Source organism: Sander lucioperca, chromosome 22, assembly GCF_008315115.2.
Source record: "Sander lucioperca isolate FBNREF2018 chromosome 22, SLUC_FBN_1.2, whole genome shotgun sequence".
Lineage (NCBI taxonomy): Eukaryota > Metazoa > Chordata > Actinopteri > Perciformes > Percidae > Sander > Sander lucioperca.
This window is the reverse complement of record NC_050194.1, coordinates 11309741-11335250: the sequence shown is the minus strand read 5'-3', so window position 1 is coordinate 11335250 and position 25510 is coordinate 11309741. Positions and strand designations below refer to the sequence as shown.

The following is a 25510-nucleotide window of genomic DNA, read 5'->3' as shown; positions in this document are numbered from 1 at the left end:
TCATTAATGCTCCATTAAAAGCAGCAGTGGACCCACTCTGTTTCAGCAGCCATGCAGGGGAGCTTTTAACTTTAAAAGGTGTTTTGGATATGTTTTTGTGCATGTGTGTGTGTTTTGGGGAAAGTACATGCCCTTTAACATCTGGTCACATGTGTCTTCTATTAGCTTTTTGACTCCTTTGGCAGCTGTGGACCCCTGGGAACACATTACTCCGGCCTTACCTGGGCTCCTTCCTCTAGTGAACAACACACACACACACACACACACACACACACACACACACACACACACACACACACACACACACACACACACACACACACACACACACACACACACACACACACACACACACACACACACACAACCTCTGTACACTGCACTGCCCTGGTGTGAAGAAGCCTGAGAACATCGAGGTCTCGATTCCAGCTTGGCCAACTTACAACACTGCACAGGCTGGAACGATCATTTGTTCCAGAGAAATCCCAGATCAAGTCGAGTATTTTTAGTTCAGAGGGATGGGAGCGTGAGCTGTTTGCCAGTTTCAGCAGTGGAAGCCAGTTAATGTACTGTTTTCTGATGGGTTTTACTCTGTGCTATTATTAAATCAGTGTGATAATGCATTTTGCAGATTGTGTACTTCATAGAGATCTGGAAACATTTGGAGGAAAGACTGAAAAGTGTTTACTCATGAAAGAGGAGTAGAAATAAAAAAGCATCAGGTGATTTTCCCTGTCTACACACACAGATCTACATCACGCAGATGGCTCGACGTCCTTGACTCATTGCTATTTTCTCTTTTTATCTCTAATCAGGACTGAGGAAGGAGGGAGAGTGATTGAGGAGTACAGAAAGAGAGAGTTAGCAGTTAATAGACTTCCCCAGCTCTCCCACTCATAAGAGTGCCCTGACTCCCTCTTTTCAAGCGAGCCAACCATTCAATCTGAGCAGCGTAAACTAGCCGGTGGCGCTTTATTATCTCAAGGAGCTCCACGCTGCTGCCTTGAAGTTTTCAAAGGCAGATGAAATTGCGTTGATGGTTGCAGGGGCGTAGGAAGCAATGAGCGGAGTTTGTTTTTGTGGTGTCACCTTCCCCCTCATAATTAAAGTGTAAACATCCTCTGTAGTGTAGGTGTATGATTGTGGGATTATGTGCACATTACTGCACTGATGGGGATCCCTTTGAGTTGTGTGTAGGGGGTTAAATATAGCACTATTTTGCTATAGAAGTATGTATAGTGCAAACAGGTAGGTGTATACATAAATATGTGTTTCCCCTTGTTAGTACTGCAAGTGCATGGCATTTCTGCACATTTGGAACAATCAGCTTTCTAAACCATCTGTATTTCTATACATATTTCAGTACAACTTGCATATCTCTCATGCTTTCAGAAACACTTGAGCCCAAGATAACAGAGAGCACAATATTTGTCTTAAGGCCTTTGTAATGCTGCGTACAGTCTGAGGGAGAATCAATTCAATCCGGAATGCTGAAGCTGGCATCTCAAAATTGTAAAAACAAGAGAAGAGCTGGAAGGAGAGATACAGAGCAAGGTACATCTTGTACTTGAAATGTTTTTATAACTACAGCCACTGTCATCCTATCAAGGTCCTGAGAAAAGAGCTCTGATTCTCCCTCATACGTCATGTCTGAGGGTCACTACCATTAGTGTTGCTAAGGGGCTCCCTAAATCACACTGAAAATGGCTTCATTTGTAATGTACAGTACAAAAGGTAGTATTTTTTTTTTTTTACCTCAACAGACCAAACCCTAGTTAGTCAGTAATTGCTGTGGTTTCTCTGGGAAAGGTCTGAGCTTTTGTCCTGTGTTGGAACCAAGCCAGCTGTTCCACTTTTACACACTGCATTAGAATAGTACAAAACATGCCCTGAAAGCTGTCTCATGTTACTGTGTTGTGAGGGTTTGATTGGTTGACTCACTGAGAAGTGTAGAGAGTTCATTTGACAGTGTGCGGGATAGATTTTCACTAAAAGATAAATTACATTATTCTTTGACAGAAAGAAAATGCTTTGAGCCAAGGACTTGAGACTGATGCACTTGTACACAGGTTGCCATAGGAGAGTCTCTTTACTGTCTGGTGTCTAGGATGACATTTGTGGATCAAAGACAAACACCAAGTTTGCAGATTAGGGGTCTGTTCTCTGCAATTTCAGGTTATTTACGGGTGTAACCTGACGGCAACACCTTTAACTGTAATTCATATAATTTCCTAAACCTTGCCTACATGAGAGTTTATCTGTAGACACAATAATTGAATCCTTCTTTTTGTATTAATATGCAGACTATTAAATCTCATAGTAATTGCAAGTCAATACCACATAAAGTGTCTATAAGGACCTTACAGGTCCACATCATTTTAGTTCTTGGCCTACCCTGAAGCCTGTCAGAAGAAATCTTAAATTATAATCTCTGTAAAAAGTCCAATATTTGATCTTCACACCATTCAAAACCTAAGAGGAGCCTGGTGTTGGTACCAGCAGACATAACATCAAACTATCATTACCCCATCATTTCATATATTTTCACCATATTTTTTTTTAATTTGCCAGGTTCCTCCAGTGATGAGGGAGGTGTGTGTGTGTGTGTGTGTGTGTGTGTGTGTGTGTGTGTGTGTGTGTGTGTGTGAGGACAGTCTTTTGACAGCAGAGTGTGTGTATGTAAGACATATGCACCATCTACTGGATGTTTTGAGATACTACAATATTGTGACCGTTTCACAATAAAACTGTAGCTTATTTGCTCTTAGGGCTGCTCGATTATGGAAAAAATCCTTATCACGATTATTTTTGGTCAATATTGAAATCACGATTATTTAACACAATTATTTAGACCTTTGGAAAGATGTTGCATTTACTGAACTTAAAACCAGTAAAACAGTTAAACAAATCAACAGTGAAAACACCTTGAACTGTAACATTTCCCTTAATACTTTTTCCGTTGAACTTTTTGAATCCCTCCTTCAGAGCATAAGACAAAATAAGAGTTTTGCATTATATATTTTGTCTATCTCCTTTGTGATATTCACCCCTAAGTATTTAATTTTGTCCAAGTCCCATCTACTGTAAGTTTGTAATTGTCTTTGATCCTTGTTGTCGGTGTGTAGTTTAGAGCTAAGATCTGTGTCTTTGTCACGTTAACTTTATACCCTGAGTAGTGCCCATATTCCTTCAGTAAGTCCATTAGTATTAGGAAGCTTGCGTCTAGTTGTCCTATATATGCTATTACGTCGTCCGCAAATAAACCCAATTTGTGTTCTGAGCCTCCTACCTCCACCCCCTTGATGAACTGCCTAATTGCTTGAGCCAGTGGCTCAATAAAAATATCAAAGACTGCTGGAGATAGACAAGACGTTGAAATTTTGAGTGTGTGTGGGTGTGTTCTGCTCATATTTGAAACATTTCTATACGTGATCAATGCAAACCTCATCTGGACATTCACATGCAAAAGAGGGGTTTGTGTATCTTCTTGTATATTGACTGAATGTTCCTCATTTATCTAGTGTCATATAATCTACATTATCTACAATCTTCCACTGTTGTGTTGCAATGGTTTAAAGTTTGAGACTCGAGAGCGTGATGAAATCACTGATTATATTCTCAAAAGAATTAACAATTTAAGACACGCACTGCCTTTTTCAGACATGCTTAAATATGCTGTAATGTCTGGAGGAATTTTACACAATATTTACTCTTAGAAAAACACTTTCATGGATCAACATGTTCAACTGCCTGAAATAACATGTAATAAATGGTATTTTTGCCACAGAAAAGATCAAAATGATGGGATCAGATGTCCTCCTCTCTACTTTATTTGACTGTTTCTGCTGTTAATAGAAACAGACATTTTGAAAACAATGGGAAGATATGTGATTTCTGTCTGTATCACAACATTAAACTATTGCTCATTAGCCTAAAAGTTCTTGTAAATAGTACAGGAGTAAATTTGGATTGTCCAGTGAAACAGCAATGCTGTGAAGTTAACTGAAAGACAACACTCTTCTCTGCAGCAATCTGCATGTGTACAGCCCACAACAAATGGCTCAAAAAAGCCTTTACCTGTGCTTCAAGTTCTCTTGGAATTTATTTTGATGAATGAAATTAAAAAAAAAATTGTTTTAAGGATAAATGTCAAATAACTGCACAATTTAACTTTGTAAGTTGGCGACTCCTAAAGGCAAGAGAGGAAACTTCATCAACTGTGACAACATGACTCAACAGGTCTGGGATAGCTTTATAAACACTGGATACAATACAAGAGAGGTTCACTTTTGTTTTGGGTTTAGATGCTTGTGCGTTATGCTCTTAAGTTTTGATTTGCATTTACAGTGGGTGGAAACATGTTTACCAAAAAAAGCAGACTTTAATTTGGGCAAATAGAGTGAATCTGTGGACTCCCACGGTATATTTTGGAGTAAATAAAAGGTGATTTTATATACAGATTGTATTCAAATATTCAATATATCTGGTTGGCTATAGTCCCTGCTAGAAATAAGTGGATTTAAAGAAAGAACTCTTATTTAAATGTGGGTGAATTGGCCCTTTAAAACTTCACGCCAGTGCTACAGAAACGTACCAAAAGAGGGCGGTAGTTTATCAGACATGAGGGGCCACAGAGGAAAAACATGTCATATCAGAAGTGCCATTTAAAAACTTGATATTGTGGTCGGTGAAAATGTTAATTTAACAATGGGAAATATTGGCAGTAGACAATAAAAACACAGTTTGTACATCTGCATCGGTGTGAAGCTGCATTTGTCTAGTTTACAGGCAGAAAACTAAAGATCCATGTGTGAATGAATACAGCAGGGGGCGCTGTGCGCCGTGCTTCCAGCTGACAGCAAATGAGCTGCAGAAAGAGTGGACAGAGTGAAAATTGTCCGTTTAAATTACAAGCAAAAACATTTTTATTTGTATTTTTCTTCAGCAAAATATTCCTCAAAATAAATAAAAATGAAACTATTTACTGCGAACTGTTTTACCTTCAATATTTTCTGCTGTGAAGTAGTAGTAGTACACACACACACACACACACACACACACACACACACACACACACACACACACACACACACACACACACACACACACAGTGAAGAGGAATTTACCTGTAGGCAATATCAGTTGAAGGAGTCTTTTACCTATCTCTTCCATCTCTTTCACGTAAAGTTCACTGTCCGCCAACTCCTTTGAATGACAATAAGAGTCTGTGGGACGCTGGCTGACAGCCTTTCAATAGGCTGAATAAAGTGGGATCTCTAGGCACTGTTAAGAAAACATTGCATAAACATTAAGGAGACGGTCTGGCTGCAGGATTAGGCTTCTTTTTTAGAAAGGCTTTGGGCTGCTATTGTGTTGTGTGATCTTGGTGCCTGTCTGTAGATGATGCAGTTGTTGAGAAAAAAATGGACCTATAGGTAGTTGTGTTTTTCACAGACGGTCCCTGAAGGCCTACATAGCTGCATGCTCACCCAGTGTACATGTAAATGCTAATCTAAAGTTAAAACAAAAAAAATAACAACACACAAATACACTCAGGGCACTGAGGTATGCGTGCATAGGCGCTCTTGGCTGAAGGCTGGCTTTCACCACGACTTCGCCTGGAGCGCAAGATGGGGGGAGCCAATAGAGCCAATGGGAAGGCAGCTTCCAGTCCAGCTCTTTATAACTCTGTGTCACAAGGGCTGAGCGATGCCACAACCAAGTAACTGCAGCTGGGAGAGTTTCAGTGGACTATAAGCTCTCTAACGCCGTTCAAATAGCGCGCACACACACCAATTCTTTAATGCGATTTTGCTTTGCGCACTCCACAACAAAAATAATCCACAACTGGACTTTCTTTACTCTGGAGGGCTGCTTCCACCATGAGCGTCGGACAGACCTATGAAAAGAAGATTGCAAGTATTTTGACCGATCTACCAGGATCTATGAGTTGCCACCCGAGCTCCAAGGACTCTCCTACTCTCCCCGAGTCTTCGGTGACAGACATGGGCTACTACAGCGGACAGACGGGCCCGAGTCATCACGAATATTATCAGAGTCAAGCGTACGGACAGCCCATGAACTCTTACCACCATCAGTTTAATCTGAACGGAATGGGAGCTGCTGGAGCGTACGCGACCAAATCTGAATACCCGTACACAAATGGCTACAGACAGTTCGGACATTACAACAGAGATCACCTGCAGGCCTCGCCTCCGAGCTCAGGTAAATGTTGAGATAATCATCGGTTATTTTAACGCGGCCGTGTTTTCCTCCAGTGTGCGTAATGTCTTCTGCGCGCTAAGGTCAAGTCGCTTGTTCGGGCTGAGATAGTCTTGTAAAAGAGCCCTGATTGTACACTAAATCCTATCGTTCTACCAGCTATTATTACCTTAATTTAATGTGTCACCTGTTAGTATTATTAAGTTTCCTTTAGTTTTTGCAAAATATATCTCGTAATACGAGATAATAAATAGGCAGTGCTGACATGTCAAATCACATGCTTTCTTTACCTTTCATGTCCCCCAAAAATGTTTTCCTCACAAGGCCATATGATAGCCTATTTACTTTCCCGTGTATTATTTGTTTTATAATGTAGGCTATTTGCTCAGTGGCCTACGTTAATATCGGGTTTTAACAGCCTGGCTGGGAACGAGAGCTAATAATATTCACTCAATCAGTTTTAATATGTTACCACTGGCTGCCAAATTGGAAATTTGACAAAATATAATGATCCCGTCTGAGTGATGTAGTTTTGATTTTTGTGGTATATGCATTTGATATTGCCCTTTTCTTTTTACTTTCAATTTTGCCACACTAATATGACAAAATATTCACAAGTATAACATTTTTGTGTTTTTACGCAGACAATTCTAACTTAATTTTGTAATGGTTTCATTTTTTATTTCATTATGCTTCATGTTTTACAGTTTATGGCTGTTCAAAGTTTTTCTTGATGGTCTATTTCATTAAAATATTTTGTTGTCATTTTTTTTTTTTTTTTTTTTTAGTGAAAGAAGAGCCAGAGCCTGAGGTCCGCATGGTGAATGGAAAACCGAAAAAGATCCGCAAGCCGAGGACGATCTACTCCAGCTACCAGCTCGCTGCCCTGCAGAGGCGCTTCCAGAAGGCGCAGTACCTCGCTCTGCCCGAGAGAGCGGAGCTGGCGGCTCAGCTTGGCCTCACCCAGACACAGGTAAGCTGCCTGACCCGGTGGAACACCTGATATTTTCTAATTGGTCAATTCTTGTAGAGTCATGTGAGTCAGGGCTTCCCAAATAAGGCCAACAATTTGCTCTGTAATTATCCATGGATGCTTAATTACCCACAGCAGACACTTTATTTAGATAAAAGTAAAATAAATAAATAAATTAAAAAAAGCTCTAATTTCTCAGTCAAATACTGCAAAACGTTTGTTTATATGCAGATAACATTTATTTTAAAAACAACCCTTTATGTTATAAATATGTTATAGCACTTTATCTTTGAATTTTCGGTTGCATTGCAATTAATGTTCGCACTCTTATTTTCCAAGGTTAAGATCTGGTTCCAGAACCGGAGGTCCAAGTTCAAGAAACTGTACAAAAACGGCGAGGTTCCCCTGGAGCACAGTCCCAACGCCAGCGACTCCATGGCCTGCAACTCCCCGCCCTCCCCCGCAGTCTGGGAGAACAGCACCCCTCAGAACACCCCGATCAGCAGACCTCAGGTCCCGCAGCAGACGCACAGCTCGTCGCCGCCATACCTGGAGGATTATAACAACCACTGGTACCAGCAGGGATCACACCTACAGCACCCGGGCACCGTGCACCACCCAGTCCCGCAGCAAAGTGTGGGAGCTGTTTATTAACAATGACTCAGGAGCAGATATTTCTCCTCAAACGAGGTCTCTCCACAATGACTCTGCAGAGCAAAAAAGGGGACTGGACCCGGAGCAGGCCGGAAGTGAAACATTGTTTTTGGTTGTTTTTTTTTGGATGATCAAGAATGTTTCAGAACTGGTGTTCCATTCACAAAGCACATAAGGGATTTCTGATCACTTGTGGCAGCATATTTAACGGACATCTGGCGTGTGTGTTTTTTTTTTTTTTTTAAATTATTTATCGCTTCTGTTGTATTTCTTTCACTCCTTTTGTAAATGAATATGCAAAGTTTTTTTTTTAAACAAGCAGCCTGACCACAGACCGAATATTGACAAAATTGTGCAGTTGATCCACGCTGCATTCAAATCATGCATGTGGGTTTGTAGAGAGCGCGTCAAAAAAAGAACTCAGGTCATATTTATATGTAGGCTATTTGTACAAATCGTCGAAGGCTGTAAATATGTGTTTATATGCAGAACCACTATGATATGCACTGTGGTGCTTCCAAAATCAGTCTCATGTTCATGTAATTAGTCCACTTGTTGCCTTCTTGTCAATTGAATAAAGGTGTTAATTGTATGTTGTGTGTCTAGCCCCTTTATAAACAGGCTGCTGTCCAGCCGCCTTTTTTTTTTTTTTAGATTTAGGACTATAAATCAAATGTATAGGGTCTATAAGGTGCACACGACCTCATTCTTAACAGTGCAGAAACTGTTTCTGAGAGCAAAGAGAGTATTAGGAATCAGTTAAACTTCTTTGAAAAAATTATAAAGTAAATCACAATTTAGATCACTCACTTTGAATCACTTGGTCAACGTGTGCTTGCACTGGAAGCAGGTTCATTCAGAATTAGCTGCGTATTTACAAAACACTTAGCCTACGTCTAAGCGTTTATAATATTATAATCCACGCATCTTTAGGTCTAAATAATTACTAATCCGCTTGAAATACAGTCTTGTGCCATACTATACTGGGCAGAAGATCATAGTGGCAGTGTTTAAAGAAGTTATTTGCATGCCTATTCCAGTTAAGGTACATTAGGTCTGTATTTATTTAAAACGTTGCATAACAAAACCAGTGCATCTGAATCGATTTAGTCTTTGCAAGATCTTTTTTTCTTAACCTCATTTTCAGTGCTCAAAAATGTTGTTTATCACACTGACCCAAAGTATATATAGTACAGACAGTAATGGTCAGAGCATAGTGAGCGCACTGTGAGCTGCGTGCAAAGCGCTGCAGCAGGAGGCGACATGCAAGCAGACATGTTGGAGTCACTCGGTTTTATTACTATTCTGCTGCCAGATAACGAGAGAATTCAGCGCGTTGCGCACACAAACACACACGCACGCACGCACGCACGAGCTGGGGTGAAACAAGTCTGTTGCACTTGCGCGCAGCAGGAGGACGGACGGAAGCGCTGCCAAACATTGAACCTCTTTTTTGTTGTTGTTGTTGAGTGCTTCACTTTAGACACTGGCTTTCATTCTGTTGGATTTGGCAAAGTAGTTTTGGTGAAACATGATCTGCTGATAAGCAGGTTTGTACACCTAAGTTCAGGAGTCATTCATGTGATGACGCACTTTTTACCCAATATTTAAGGACAGGTTCCACAATAAAAGGTGGAGCATCCACACTTTGTTTTTTAAATTGAGGCAAAAGGTCTTCCCAGGTGATAAAACAGAATAATGGGATCGACTGTGGCACGTGTGAAACCCGGGGAATGTAGTGATATGAATTAGCTGAGAGATGTTAGATAAACATGACAACTACTCCGGTAATGACTGTTAATCAGCGATAATGAGACCAGTCAGAAAAAACACCTCCTCCCTTTCTGTGTCTTCAAAACTAATAACTAATGACAGTGGACAATAACCTCAGTTTGTCCACATGCATTATTAAATATGCTGCACAAACAATTACATGATATAGAGAAACGTACCCACATGGACCACCAAGGCGCCATTAGCCTACGAACAGAGAGAAAATGTAGCCAGGGACTTTTTCTACCGCTTTTAGTAACTAGAATGGTATGCGCCCTCGGGCTGGAGGTGTTACTGTATGAAACTGTATTGCAACATTATGTTATTGCAGTGCTTTCAGAGCATTAGCTTTAAATGTAGACGTGAACATGTTCATCTTAAGCCATCTCAAGTCTCACAGTGTGCCTTATATAAAAATAAGGCACACTCTCTAAATGGATATTTTTGGATTTACTTGCATCAAAAAGAAAAATAATGTTGGCTATGTTGGAATAATACTTTACTAATGATCCAATAGTTATTCTTTCTTCATTGAAATTCTAGATATAGATTTGTTCACATTAAAGTATCATTAAATTGGGTTGTAGCATAATTGTGACGTACCAACATGAAGAAAATAAAAAATGTAATATGATAAAGAAATATATTCATATGTTGAAGAGTTTCTTTAGGCAATTTGTTTTTCACCTAGAGTCTAGAGCACATACAGCTGACTGGGAATGGAGACTTAGCTTATACACTTTTAAGGGATGGGTAATGGGAATTATAACAATATAGGCTAGCAAACCATAATAATTGATATTAAATACTATGTTCAATGTATTTAGTTGGATGTATTATATTTCAACATAATTTATTTCATTGATCATTTAAAAGTGTTTAATGCAATTTTTCAGTCCAATAATTAATATAGTAATAGATTTATAGAATGATACATTTATTTTGAAAGAATATTTGGACACATGGTCACATTCTGGCATCTTTGACACCTGTGACAATTTATTTATTCAAAACAAAAATACACACTGTACATAGGTCTACCAAACTTCACAGACATTCTTTCACCATTTGTTTTCCCTTAATGTGCCCCCCTTTACTTTATTCCCCTGAACTCAACACCAGTTGTCTACAGCCTCACTCATCATCTCAGTGCACTGTGCTGATTTGACAAAAGCAGCATGAGTACTATTGCCTTTTAATATCAATGAAATCTCATCAAGAGTACATGCGGCCTCCCCTCGGCGGCTCCCTCAGCGTGTGTGGCCCCCGGGCTGTGGTTGACAGGGGAAACATTTGTGCCGAAGACAAACGTGTGTTCGCTACAGGCTGCACTTGTGTGTGTGGGCTGTCAGACGTGTCCATATATGTCATCTCTGAACATTAACAAGTGTAAGTAGCCATCGAGGTGGTGGTGGTGAACTGTTGAACTTGAATGTGATCCTGCATGGCACAACATCACAGCACCCTAAATAGAGCCGATGCTGTGAGCCCTTCTTCCCCCCTGCAACAGAGTGATGTCGGCACTTGTCTCTGGGGTGCAGTGATATGGGTTGAGATGGAGGTCGGGAAACTGAAATGTATCCATGGAAAGACTCGCAGCAGCTGGTCAACACTTAGCACGGGCCCTGGCCGAGCCTCGGCTGCATTAGGATCACTCACTCTCTCCGTTTTGCTGTAAACTGGGATGAAATGAAGGCAGAATGGCATCACTGACAGCTGTGGACTGGTGAACCCTGGCTGACCTCAGGCCAAGGCCAGGCTGGGCTGGGCTGCTCAGGCATTAGCTCAACTCGACCAAAACAAATTGAAAATGTTGCATCTAGACATAAGTTCCAAAGAAACAGACCTTAAAAACTGCAACTAAAAAAGAAAAGAAAGTAAGTGCTTTCCCCCTCCCCTCCCCCACCCACGTTTGTGTGCCTGGCCTTCTTAAATCCAGTTTGAATCCATTCTCAATGTGTGTGTGCATGTATGCATATCTTTCTGCCTGCCAAACTGTATTCCATCTTTTAATCCCTCCAGTGTGTGTGTGTGTGTGTGTGTGTGTGTGTGTGTGTGTGTGTGTATGCATCATGCCCCAAACTAAGTCAAGCCTTCCTTCAGATGAAACCAAATCATGCATTCACTCTAACAGGGAAGCTGCTCACAATTACCCGAGATGTCAGATCACTCAAGTTAATAACAATAATCACCCCAGAGACCTGCCTTGTCAATTCGCCCATTCAAAGAAACTGGGATTTAATTACAGGCTATTTTCCCTCCTGTTACTATCCTGGAATTAAAACCCATCAGACACCTTGTATCTGATAACTCCGACCGTCCGCTGCAGCGTTGATACAGTCACACTTGCCTTTATCATTACCATTCAACCCATCTTGCAGGCTTCCGTCCCCTCCTCTTAGCTTGTCTATTACACGAGGAGCCTTTTCACTTTCCCTTCAATCTGCCTGCATGATAATTGGCCCCCGTTTGAAAGGTCCTACTCCGTCTGTCCAACTCCACAAGCCATTATTCTAATCTGGAGATGTGAAATTGCCTATAATTTTCCCTGATGCCCCGTCACTTGCTTCTTCCTCACCGGGCCCAGCATGTTTAACAAAGCACATAATGATCAGGAATGGGGGAAAGGGCACGAGGGTGTGTATATATAAAGAAGGAGATGTTAATGTAACACAATGCATGTCGTTCTGTGAGAAAATCAGCTTGGAGGAGTGAAAACACGGGGCTCCGATGTGGCTTTTGTTCTTCAGAGAAACACCACAGCAGGCTTTAGATCTCCTGAACAAGGCTGCACTTCTCTGACCAAGGTAAGACAGGACTGTGCATGTGGAGCCTGTATGACTGGTGACATGGCGGTCATAGCAGCTTGCATGTTAGACATGGGGATGGCATATTTATTTTAAATGCAACAATGTGTGTGGGTGTGCAGAGAGGCTTTGCTGTAATTAAAAGGTATGTGTTTATCTTAAACTAACAAACAGCTGAACCAAGAACTTCAGTGAGAAAGTGCAGATTTAAAGTTATTAATTAAATTATTGGCAGGGCTGCACAATATATCGTTTAAAAAAAAAAAAAATCTGTATCACGATATCAACTGGTGCAATAAACACATTGGGAAAGGCTGCGACATATCGCCAAAGACACAAAGAGATTTTTTTTGTGTTAGTTGAAAGAAAATATCAGCAGAAAGTTGCACTTTAAAATATAACTGTCATTCCTTTTTAGTGCTGCCTTTTGTATTCAATTCAATGTTCAATTTGTTCAATAAAAGAATGTTGGAAATGATTTCCTTTCATTTGTTTTTAAATTCAACAAGCAATTTGTTGTATTTAAGCAGAAAACTGAAAGCAGCAGAACTGAGTTCACTTTAATATCTGTTTATTTATCTGGAGTAATATCGTTATCGTGATATTCAACATTATCGCATATGACGTATTTTCTTCGTGCAGCCCTAGTAGTTTTATTGTTCTAGGAAGCTTAGGCAGGATCAGTGAAACACCTTTGCAGAATAGATGCCATGACCCTTTAAAATTACATCACACATAAAGAACTAAACCTATATTAGACGTTGCTGTTTAATAAATTCCTGGTATTATTAGCAATATAGCTCCCTAAAAACAGCATGCGAGATTGGTTGGTTATTGTTCCAATCCCTGTGTGGATGACATCACACACACTGTATCTAATGTTTGCCAGACAGCCTAGAAGACAGCAGAGTGATGAATGAAAAAGACAAAAAGAAGTCACTGGATGTTTCTTTAACGCGCTATTCGTTTTCATTATTTAGAGCTCAACACAAGAGCATCAGCACAAATTGCGGCGGTGTTTGTGAAGATATAAATAGATAATTGTCTGTTTAGACAGTGGAAGCGCCAGAATGTGCAAATCAGTGAAAAAGACTGTAAATCAGGCGCAAGTTTATTGGGAGGAATAGCGGAGCCATTTGTCATCCTATTATGACAACGGCGAGTTTTCTGTTTGAGTTCCCTCGAGAAGAGAGTGAAGGAAGAGATCGTTAAAATGATGCCTAGCACGTGCTATACCCACTCATCATGGTATGTGTATAAAAAAAACAAACAAAAAAAAAAAACAGATCAGCAAACAGCAGCCAAAAAAGTCACAGTTCCGGTGTAAAAAAGTTTGTTGTTGAAAATGCAGAAAAATGTAGCTTAGATATTTAAAATGTGTTAAAACATCAAACTGTTGTTGCAATGCTGACTTTCAAATGCAAAGAAACTCTTTGGAAGGCACGTGTCGTCATAGCCATATTTGTTTGTGCGTAAAAGTTACACCGAACACGAACACAACCGTGCGTAAAGGTGGCACCCATCGCCTTTGGTTTACCATGCTGGGAATTTTGTTAACTTTAAAGTCAAAGTAATTGTCATAAAACATGAAAGTTAAAAGGGGTAGTGAATAGGATACAATCAAACTATTTATTTATTTTTAACTTTTAATCATGAATCAATCCGCAGGTGTTTTTTTTCAAACATGACTGGAATGTATCCAAGCAGATTTTCGTCCATCAGCAGGAGTGTTGACGGACAAAAGACAGCTGATGTCCCAGCTATGAATTATCTCACGGACTGAGCTGTGGGTGGTTAACAGAACTCTGCACATTACAGTAGCCGGGCGAGATACTGTACTTTATCCACAGCTCATGGACGCCTTTACGCTTTTGTTCAGGAGTCTTGCAGATGAATGCAGTTGTCATTAATTTAGACTTCTGTAATTCACCGGCTCTTTAACAGTTTGATGGATAAAATCACACGTCCATTTACTTACTTACCTTACTTGCTTATATATATATATATATATATATATATATATATATATATATATATATATATATATATATATATATATATATATATATATATATACACACACACACACACACACACACACACGTATATATTTGACAGTAAAAACATTTCCCTGATAAAAGCTGCAACCAAAACAAACACGTCACACAAAAGATTAATCACAATAATGTCCATCCAACAGCTATTTATTTGCAGAATTCTGGACCACCTGAAACGCCTTTGCTAATAAAGTAGACCCATGCACACACTATATTTTAAATGCCTCTATCCAGAGTCTCTTGATAAACTGCACACACACTAAGTCCATATTTCAGAGAGTCGAAGCCGTGCACCAGAAGATGCAGTGACATTATAACAAATCTAATACATATATGAACAAGATCTATCAAACACACTATTTAAACACAATTCAGTTCTGAGAGGAGGCCTCGAGAGAAACCAGCGAGTTCAGTGTGAAGTGCGCTTCATAGGCCGAGCGCCTGGCCCGCACGAAACAACCCACTCACATCATCTGAGCCCTGGGCACCGCGTCCTGGTGAGGAGGGTGGTGGTGGTTTGGATACCAGTGACCAAAACTGTTCATGTAATTGTTTGGGTGCATTTGGGCTCCTTTGTTCGCCATGGAGACGTCCCAAAGCTGGGGCAGCCCGGGGGAGCAGGGCGAGATGGAGCTAGTGCTGTGGAGATGTTCTCCCTCTGATCCGCTGCCATGCTTCATGATCTTTTTATACTTGGAGCGCTTATTCTGAAACCATATTTTAACCTATAAAGAGAAAATGCACATAATTGTCACTGTGGTTAAAGATCAGCAGTAATATAAAAAGCAAATTATACCGCAACAGGCGTTTTATTAGCATATACCCCCCCCCACACACACACACACACGCACAAAATACACTTTTAGAATTGGCCTTAAGTGAATATCGAGAACAATAAAACCCTCATAACTCTCATCTTCTTTGGGTTGTTTTTTGCAAATCCCAGGCTTACAACTGGCGCATTGTTGGCCGTTCGGCCTTATGGTTGCATTAAAACGGAGCTCTCTTATTGTTCACCGCTTTATGAGTCCAGTGGTGCATGAGTGTGACAGCAACAAGCCGAGACTGAAAGTATTGTGAAATAAAAACAGCCGCAAAGGGCGCTGCGGTAGGTCACTGACAATTTCTGCTGATTTCAAAGTAAAAAAAAAGTATTTTTCCACGAAAACAATGGTGTGAATATTCATTATTTGCACCAAACAGCCCAAATGAAACACACTATAAACATCTGAGCAGCACAAAAGGTTGATCATTGTTGATATTGAGGGATTAGGAAAAATGCGCAGGAGACGGCTCAGATGGCAGTCAGTCGTTGATGTCTTTATCTCTGATTTTGAAACTTCAAACAAAAGGGAATTCAGGCGAGGCGACACAATAAAAAACCTATGTTTGTTCCTTGAATGATAAATTGACAGCGACACGTGCACCTGTTTTGTCTCCGAATGATGTTTACACATGGCATTGAAATTATTCCCAAGCTGCCCTTTTTCAATTCCTTTATTACCAAACATTTAATTCACAGAATGCACGTGAAGAATTAAACACAAATAAATACATTGTATTCAAGCTCATAAACTTGTTTGATTTTATAAACTATATTCCATAATAAACTATACTGAAAAACATTTGAAATCAGCTGACAAGCCCTAATTCTGCATACCTGCAATGGCTGATTTTTCTTTTACTTTTGATAGCCTATAGTTTTAGAAGTGCGGTCATGCTGCATTCACAGAGAGCATTTCAAGGACCAGGGTTGACAAATGAAATACCGCCATGAAATTAAGTATAGTAAATAAGACAGGCATTAAAGGATCAAGTTACAAATCACAACAATTTGCTTTCTCATTTGATCTCCAGAAGCGCAGTGATCCTTAATCATATCCAGCAAATAAGAGGTTTCTTTTTCAAGCATTTCAACGTCTTTTTCCTCTCAGTAATATTTGTCTTCAGTCTGCTTTAAGTCTTTTAAATACAAATTATTAGCCCAGCGATTCTACTTAATAAGCCACAATGCTAAATAGTACAGGCCTGGTAGTTTAGGCTGAATAATAGTGAAATGATTACAACCTCCTTTAATACCTGCAATACTACTGCTTCTACTAACACTAATAAATAATAGGCCTAATGATAATACTATTGATAAGCTAATATTATGCATATATCTTCGACCCCACACCCTACATTTCCCCCGATCCATTCAGGACTGCTGGGTGAGTTGAAGGCCCACCTGAGTCTGGGTGAGTCCCAGTTTGGCCGCCAGATCGGCGCGCTCCGGTAAGGCCAGGTACTGGGTCTGCTGGAAGCGCTGGTGCAGAGCCTGCAGCTGAAGACTGGAATAGATGGTCCGAGGCTTCCGGATTTTCTTCCCTTTACCATTTAGACGAATGTCCCTGCTTTCAATCACCGTGGACTTTTCGCGACCTTGTAGATTGAAGAGGGAAGAACATGAAATGAAATACGGAAAGTTTTGATTTATAACTTGTATTATTATTATTATTATTATTATTATTATTATTATTATTATTATTATTATTATTATTATTACCTATACTTGTATAGGTCGAGACTAAATATGTCACATTTGAGCAGAGTTTTAGATTTTCCCTGATCTTCTCAGAAAACCAAATCTACCATCTTAAAAAACACGAGAGCACTGAGTAGCTTACAAAGGGACATATAGTGCCTGACAGGCCCGCACTGCATGCTATAAACACAACACTCGTAGGGCCTGAAAGCCAAAACATGTAGCTTAACTTTTTATTTAATTATTTGACTATCATAATGCATCCCATGGCCATAAATCGTTTGATTTTAGTTTTATTAAATGACACAGCGATGAAAGGACTGCTGTTTTCTGTTAACGTGCACTAACGTTGAGGGTAAAAAAAACCAAAACGAGTTCCTGGGGTAGGACCAGGCTAAACGGGCCATAACTCGACTTTCCCACAGAAAATTATGGTCAATAAAATAAATGGCACCGTCTGACTTCATTACGTAACATGAGTGGTAAAGAGGGAGCATCCCTGGGAGGCGGTGGTTGAATGCTAGGCCTTGTTTGGACATTAGTGAGAGTTAGAATATGGCTGCTGACGTCCATGCCTCAATTAAACTTTCAATAAAAACACATTAGGCCTATATATGCTGGAAAAGGTGACTTTATTTATTTACTAAACCTTAAAGTGAACAATTTTTCTCATTATTAAAATGGAAGTGGAATGGAAATACGCGCCCATGCAGTGCGTAATTGCGCCTGATGCCAAATCAGACTTTTATATCCATTAATGACACATTAACAACAATAACTGTTTAGCCCAGCTCGATTTGACTTTCTCACATACCTGTGTGCTCTAATCTGCTGTGGGCCAGACTGCTGCTGTTGCTGTGCTGGTAGGACATGTAAGCAGACGGGGCATGAGTGCTTACCGCGCCGGGGTAGGCGTAGCCAAAAGAGCGGCCATAGGTCGCGCTGCCAGGAAAAGAACTTTCGTGCTGGGAATGCCCAGCAGCATGCAAGCCATGAACGGGGTAAATGTGAGAGAGTCCGGGGGAGTGCTGCTGGTGTGCCGGATGTCCGTGGCCAAATTCTAGGAAGGCCGATTTGGAGGGATCTGAGGCATTCAGACTGTCAGGCATGAAACCCATAGACATCATTAGCTAATACGCGAGTCCATAAACCCGTCGCTCTGAAGAGGGTTTCATCAGTTCTGTCGGGCAGCGAGGAAAACTTGGAACAAATCCACACTTAAGTCCGATGCTTTGCTCGTGAAAAAAAGTTCCCTGCAGTGAGAATGAGTTATTACAGCGTGCATGTTCACAACTGTTTTGGAGGCAAACATCGAATAAAAGCGAAAGGGATTCTTCTTGACATCACTGGAGGAGCTGACATGGTTCTTCAAACACCTCCTGCCTGCAGAGCCTCAACACACTGCCTTCTATCTGTGAGCTCTCTGATTGGTCCGCAGCAGCACGCTGTCACTGGAGCTCCAGCATTATGAACTTCATTAACATATGATAAAGAATGCATTTCTGCAGCCAGCAGGGGCCTCCTGCTATAGATTATTAATATATTTGGGCATATTTAGACATTTTATTCTGGTTTATGTTAGAATGCCATCAAGTCATCTACACCATCAAATAAAAAGGCGTTAAAGCAAAGACTTAATATGGTCTGGATTGTCCTGCTTTAGGAGATTTAATAACTTTGGTAGAATTAACATTTTTTTTTTTACTTTTTAAATAATTAATAATATTATATAATAATATATAATAATTAATTAATAATTTTTTATTTATTTATTTAGTTAAATAAAATGAGATTTGACATTGTTTCGTTAATAAAGTTAATGCACTTAATTCTCACCAAAAATAGTTTAAGTTTCAGTTATTTTAGTTATAGTTTTAATAATGTAATAATTTGTAAAGTTGATTAGAAACCCTGTATTGATTGAATGGAATAGATGACAAATTTATGATTTTCCACATTATTTTCTGCTGTGGCACTGGCTCATTTAATATTAATGCACTATAAGGAGTTTCACTGATATTTGGATTTTCTTTTTAATTTTGCAGCAAGCATTCACATTTTTATTGTCTAACAGAATGTATAGACATTTCTTGCACAACAAATCAAAGACATAAATAAAATGCATTTAACTACAGAAACAATGTTGTTCACACTGTGTCCCCACATCATGCTTTGTCAAACTCAGGCTTGTTTAGGAAAGGACAACTACAAATTTTACAGTCCATCAACACTCCTCACTGGCGTAAATCAGCCAAATTGGAAGTAACTGATGTGCACCAATAATGCAATTTTAAAAAGTAGTTGTATAAATGCTTTAATACAAATCATGTCTTTGATTACTCTAAAAAAGAATGAAGATGAATAATTCAACCTGAAGGGGACAGAAAACGGACAAACTCTCGATCCAAAAGGATGTTTGATTTAAATTTTACATGAAACTAAAATACTAAGGCCACATGTCAATCACTTTTATTTCTATCTAAATGTCAGGCTTTGTAAAATAAGGCAAACACAAACCTGCCAAAAGAGGGCTGGATTGTGGCGCAGACTGCAGAGTCAGCAAAACACGTATGGAGGTGCATGTGGATAAAGTGTGGGAGTGGGGGAGAAAATGGTGACCACAGGCTCAAAGAGCGACCCTGTTTCCATATTTCAGCCTCTGTTGACTCACTCTCATGCAGAGTAAATCCACAGGTGGAAAACACAGTGGGAGGAGAAAAGAGTGGAGATCCTGCTATTAAGGCTTTCTTTTCAATTAATAGAGTCACCATGTGTTGCGGCGCAGTTCGATACAGATTCCATCTCAGCTAAATCACATGTAAACTGCATAGAAATTAAAAGCAGAGTGTTTGGTGGGTTGAGCGCGGTGCTGAGCTGTTGTCCAACCCCGTCATTTTGGTCATGTCCTACCCAGCCTGCAACTACTGGGAATCCAGCTGGGGGCTGGACTGCTTCCCGATTCCCCACAGGCCTCAGCCATGCAGCCAGCCAGAACAAAGCCACAAATTATTATCATAGAAAAAAAATGGAGTCACAAAAAAAAGCTGCTGAGAGGCCAGTTTCATATTGTGGGTGCAAGTTTCACATATAAGGCCTCGCAGCCTCGCATGTACTCCTCACTGGGAAATGATATCATGAGAGAATGCAATACTGTGTCTATTAGGAATTTACTGCAGCATTGTTGGTGTTGGGATTATGGCATAGCAATTTTTGCAGTTGGGCACCCAGTGACAGAGATTGTTGTTGCTATAGGAGCAGGTGTTGCATTTAGAGGGCAGTGGGGAAACAACAGTTCACAGGAAAGTCACACTTTTTGACACATGAATGGGATCAGGGAGGCCAAATGAAGATAAACACAAATGTTTTGAAGACGCAGAGGCCTATGGGAATATGTGCACAGCTCTGTTGTGAGACACTTCAGCAGCTGAATGCAGAGGATTGAGTCCTGGATGTGAATATCTGTCAAAACTGTGCAGGGCCAAAAAGGTGCGGGCACAAGAGGGGTATAAGGCATAGAGGGAGAGGGAAAGCAAGGTAAGGAGGCTCTTTAAGGCTTGTAATTATGTCTGTACTATATGGGTGAAGAACAAAGGCAAGCCCTGGAGTCATAGGGCAGGGATGAGTCCTACTGTAGCTGTGGTTGTCTGAATACACGCAAAGGGATGACGTTAAAAACGATCGCAGCCCAGACTCACTGGCGTCTCCTGCACAGTGCACACATACGTCTGCAGGTGTGTGTGCGTTCTCTCTCTCTCTCTCTCTCTCTCTCACACACACACACACACACACACACACACACCAGTCGAGTCTGTCCATCACGCAGCTTTGATGCAGAGTGACAGCATTCTTTGTGTACAAACCAAGAGCACATTCCCAGGCAACTGCCGCGGCTGTGATCTTCCTACTGGCACATCATGTTTTACAAGTAACCCTCTGTTGCAGGGGCCCGAGCCGAGCAGAGGCCTATACTGTAGACTCAGACTGACAGTCCACCACCTCGAAAGGATGCCAGGATTTATTATCACAGGCTCAGCTCACCACATAATAGACCCGAATAAAGACCCACATGTCCCATTTCAGCAGCGCACCATGATGAGTCTGAAGCTGTGGTGTGGGTTTGACACAATTTTCTCACCAGAAATGCATCAAAGTGTGGACAAGCCGTGAGAAACATGAAAAATACCTAAACAGACTTTTGCACATTTCTAGATGAAACCCAGATATGGTTTCATGTATGTTTTTATACTTTTGTCTATGAATATTCTGTCCACATGGTCCCAGTGCTTCCCTTCTTTGCTTTTATATCTAAATATCCCATTCTGATGAGTCAAGCTTTCACATGTCCCTCACCTGTCACTGACACACCTTCCATTGCACAAAGCAGCTGTTTTCCAACCCTTTCGCATCAACAAAGCCAATACAAACAATAGGATTTTTTTTTCTCTGACTGTTTTCTGCCTCAGGAAAGAGAAGGAAGCAGAGGAGGAGCCCGAGCAGAGCAGAGGATGAACGGCCTAATCTTTCCTCCAGGCGCCATCATACAGGAACACTAATATCTGCACGACCGGCGTCTCATTCCACAAGTGCAGCCACATTGCTGCTGGTGTGTGTGTATGTGTGTGTGTGTGTGTGTGTGTGCGCATTGTGAGCGTGTGTGCATTGTGAGTATGTGTGCGTTGTGTGTGTTGTGTGTGTGTGTGTTGGCAGCCCATGAGGGCCCCGAGAGTTCACCCGTGTTATATGATCAACATTACTCATGTGTAAAGCTCTTGGTCTATACAGATCATTTGTACACACTTTCAAGACAACAATTACAGGAATATATGTCCTTTATTGCTAAGTTTAATTCATATTTAAATGTAAGGTTAAGATTTCCCGGTTTCCAAAAGTGTGTCAATCTTTAATTATTTTTTTCTTTTTACATTTAATGTATTTGAGGTATTGATTTTATACATTTTCCATTTTTGCCAGAAAATATTGGACTGAAATATCTATATAAAAATAAAAACAAAAATAATAAAAATAAAAATAAAAGTGTGGTTTGTGAAAATATGTTTTTTTGTAGAAAACATTCATGTTTGCAATTATATTGGAATGTTTTAATTCCTTTAAATTATGTTTATAATATTTATATTTTCTTACTCTAAACTAATATTATAAATAAAAATAAAATACAATTTGATTCATTAAAAAAAAGTATGTCCATAATTAATTTGGACTGTAGGAACTAAAAGGAAGCTCAACAATCTTGCACAATTAATTTACATTATGAAAAGAAAATCTGCATTTGTCTGTGCAATTAGACTAGACTATATGTCTCCAAATAAGGAAATAAGAAAATGGTATGCAGATACAAATAAAAACAAAACAGAAGTTGTTGTATTTGTTGCCTATTTATTCTTGTTTATTAATACGGTATGAAATATTTATTTCGAAGGTAAAATAAAAAAGGCCCTTCTGCATGCACGTTCACCTGAATTGTTTTGGAATATCTATAAAGCGCAGTTTTCATTGACCAATTAAAAGTGAAAGTCAAATTGTAGATTGAAAAGCAACAAAAGAAATCGACTTATTTAAACAGGTGTTCGTCAACATTTGGCACAATAATATAAAAAAAAAAAAAAAAAAAAAAAAAAAAAAAAAAGCCAAAAAGCCAAAGTGAATAGGCTACTATTGCGTGGGAAATGGCGGAGTGTGTCTGGTCTTTTGGCTCAAGCTCTGAATTCATCAATGGCATAATTGTTGCCAGACAGCGGATGACAGCAGCATCGCTGCCTGCCGCTCACCGTTAGACTTACACTTTTAATTGATTGGTTGAATATAGAAACCTCGTCTGGAATCCTTTAACCTTAATACGCATATAAGCCATCCTGGTGCAACCTGAGCTCGGTGTCACGCGGGGCATCTGATTTAAACGGCTTCATTTGTAGAGAGCGGTGGTCATATGTCTAAATTATACATTGTTGATTTTTTTTATTTTTTTATTCCATTGCGCCTCAAATGCGCATTTGGTACCAATTCTGACGGTGGGCCGCTGACACACACACACACACACACACACACACACACACACACACACACACACACACACACACACAAAGAAACAATAATACTCTCATTTAAAATACCGCAGAATCACGCAGTAACCTGTCCACACAAATGCAGGCAGAGGCCAGCTGATGGACAGGCAGTGGGACAGTAGTGGCAGTGCGTGGGGTTCCAGCCCAGTGCTTTGGCTGGAGCTGCACCAACAGTTGTGTGTGCCTGCCCCACATCTGGAACAAAGAAGCCATGTCTGGGTCTACCCTTGGTGTTTACAGCTCTGTTGTTTTTTTCACACTGCTCACAAAAATCTTGCCCAAACACACATTCCAGACTCACCAGCTCAACATGGGGAGAAAAAAAAATACTATATTTTTCCACTGTAAATCTTGCCCCCAGTACCAGGGAAGGTGGTTAGAAAAACAAAAGCTGGAAGCTGGCACAGATCAGTGGGGCAACAAGAGGTTGAGACAGTTGTGTGAGGATCCTGACAGGCCTGTTGGTGGAGATGACACATAGTTCATCTGAGGTCAAGGGAGGGGGGGAGTGGCGAGTAGCATCATGAGCTGCTGGGTTTGTTAACTGTCTGTTTACAAGCATCTAAGGAGACATCTGACATTACATTCAAAGGACATCTACTCAGGCCATTTTTCAAGAAAATAAAGTATGAAGACGGACAATGTTTTAAATAAATCTCCTCTAGAAACAATAAAAAAAGATTCACAATGCCCATAAAGCCAGTAGAAATGCCTATATGATTAACGAACTGCAGATGTTTAGACAAGAAAAATCATTGAACTTTTAGGTCTATACTTTAGTTTTTTGTTTTTTTCCCCCTCACCCCCTCTCTCTCTTGAAAGCAGATTAGCTGACAGACGGACGTGGAAATACTGAACATACCGGCCAATGATTTGCCCAGGGGAGTCACACATGCACAGTCAATCAACACGCAATAACACACGGCACAGGGTTGCCAGGTTTAGACAGTTTGTCCTGTTAAAGACCGGTTTACCAGGTCCAAGGATTATCCATCTGAAGTTACCTTCCCCTCTCGGTAACGTGAAGCCCCCTTTGTGGTCTGCAGGGCAACAGTGAGCAAGGAAGCGGCAGTTTGAAACGCCAGAGGTGATGGTTATGACAAGCCTCGGAGGAGCGGACATCTGTCTGGGCAGCAGGACCGATCGTCTGGGCAGGGTTGCCAGGTTAAGTGACAGTGGGCACACAATCCTCCACTATCATATCCTCCTATCTGAAAGGGGTCTATACAAATTTGAGAAACATGACCTACGTGTCAAAACAAGTTTCCAGCAAAGTACAGACATCTACAGCAGCTCTCCTATTATACACGAATATCCTTTGAATAGAGAAAGAATATTTGGTCCGATATCGTGCTCGCACAGCCGTGAGGTCAAAGCCCTTTCTTTATAGCTCTTCAATGGGAACAACTTGACAGGATCAAGTTCAGCTACTGACAACAAGCCCTGGCTCTGTCAAGTGTTAAGTTCCATTGTGACCTACAATAGGACACAATGGTCCTGCAGCACCCAGCCTGTACCATGCTGCCTATCAAATGACATCTCTCAGAGAAAAACTTGGCAAACTGATTTAAAGATTAAGATATGTGTATTGTATGCATCATTTGTATCATGCAGTGTGGGAGTATGGTATTAATCAGTGCACTGTCAATGCAAAAAGAAAGTATTCTAGAGATAAATAGTAGAAATCCATCCAAATTGAAGCTCACTCTTAAAGTAATCAAAGTGATCCCAATGTTTCCTGGGATTTATACTTGCAAACATATTTAATAGAACATACTTTCAACTGTAAATAGATTTTTTTTAATCCTGTTTATATGGAACCCTAAGTACTCAAAAGCAAGCAAAAGTAAAAAAAATAACAATGTATCCTGATGTAAGAAAATAATGAACAGTGGAAAGCTTCTTTTTTTAATATTTCTCTAGAATTTCAAAACATGCCACAAATTTGCGTGGAGTCGATCTCGTCATTCGCTTCGCCCGCCACGAATATATACGTCTTTGCGCTGACTTTGTATGTAATCACACCGCATTATTTGCGAGAAACGCAGGCAGTGTGATCACCCCATTAGAAAGCAAAATAAGGAGACAGTTAAGAAAAGACTTAAACCTATGATAACTGGTTATTTGGCCACTTATGGGCAGCAGAAATGAGTTGTGAACCCAACATTGACATATTATTAACTTTGAACTGATTTCTTGAAGTTTTCAAACACAGTTGGCTATTTACACATCCTGCAGTTACAGAGCATCCAATAAAAGACATGTTTGTGTCCACCTGATGACTTTATGTCCAAATTTCACTCTTTTTTTTAGCTCTGTTTTTGGTATCCACCACCTCCTGTGTGAAATATCTGGCTCTTTAGCTGCTAAACGCTCCACTATGTTTACCAGCTAGGCGCTAACTTTGTCTTCTGCTGCTG

The 25510-nt window shown here is 40.2% G+C and overlaps 2 protein-coding genes across 2 annotated transcripts; one reads left to right on the top strand and one right to left on the bottom strand.

Moving 5' to 3' along the window:
- The first annotated feature begins 5690 nt into the window (after positions 1-5690).
- Positions 5691-8441, top strand: dlx3b (distal-less homeobox 3b). The gene is made up of 3 exons (XM_031291488.2): positions 5691-6225; positions 7011-7195; positions 7535-8441. Exons 1-3 carry the CDS (start codon positions 5883-5885, stop codon positions 7847-7849), a joined length of 843 nt encoding a protein of 280 aa, XP_031147348.1. The 5' UTR covers positions 5691-5882; the 3' UTR covers positions 7850-8441.
- Positions 8442-14055: 5614 nt separating this feature from the next.
- dlx4b (distal-less homeobox 4b) lies at positions 14056-18426 on the bottom strand. The gene is made up of 4 exons (XM_031291196.2): positions 17825-18426; positions 16714-16907; positions 14531-15211; positions 14056-14411 (listed from the first exon to the last, which is right to left on the bottom strand). Exons 1-3 carry the CDS (start codon positions 18135-18137, stop codon positions 14951-14953), a joined length of 768 nt encoding a protein of 255 aa, XP_031147056.1. The 5' UTR covers positions 18138-18426; the 3' UTR covers positions 14056-14411; positions 14531-14950.
- Positions 18427-25510: the final 7084 nt, after the last annotated feature.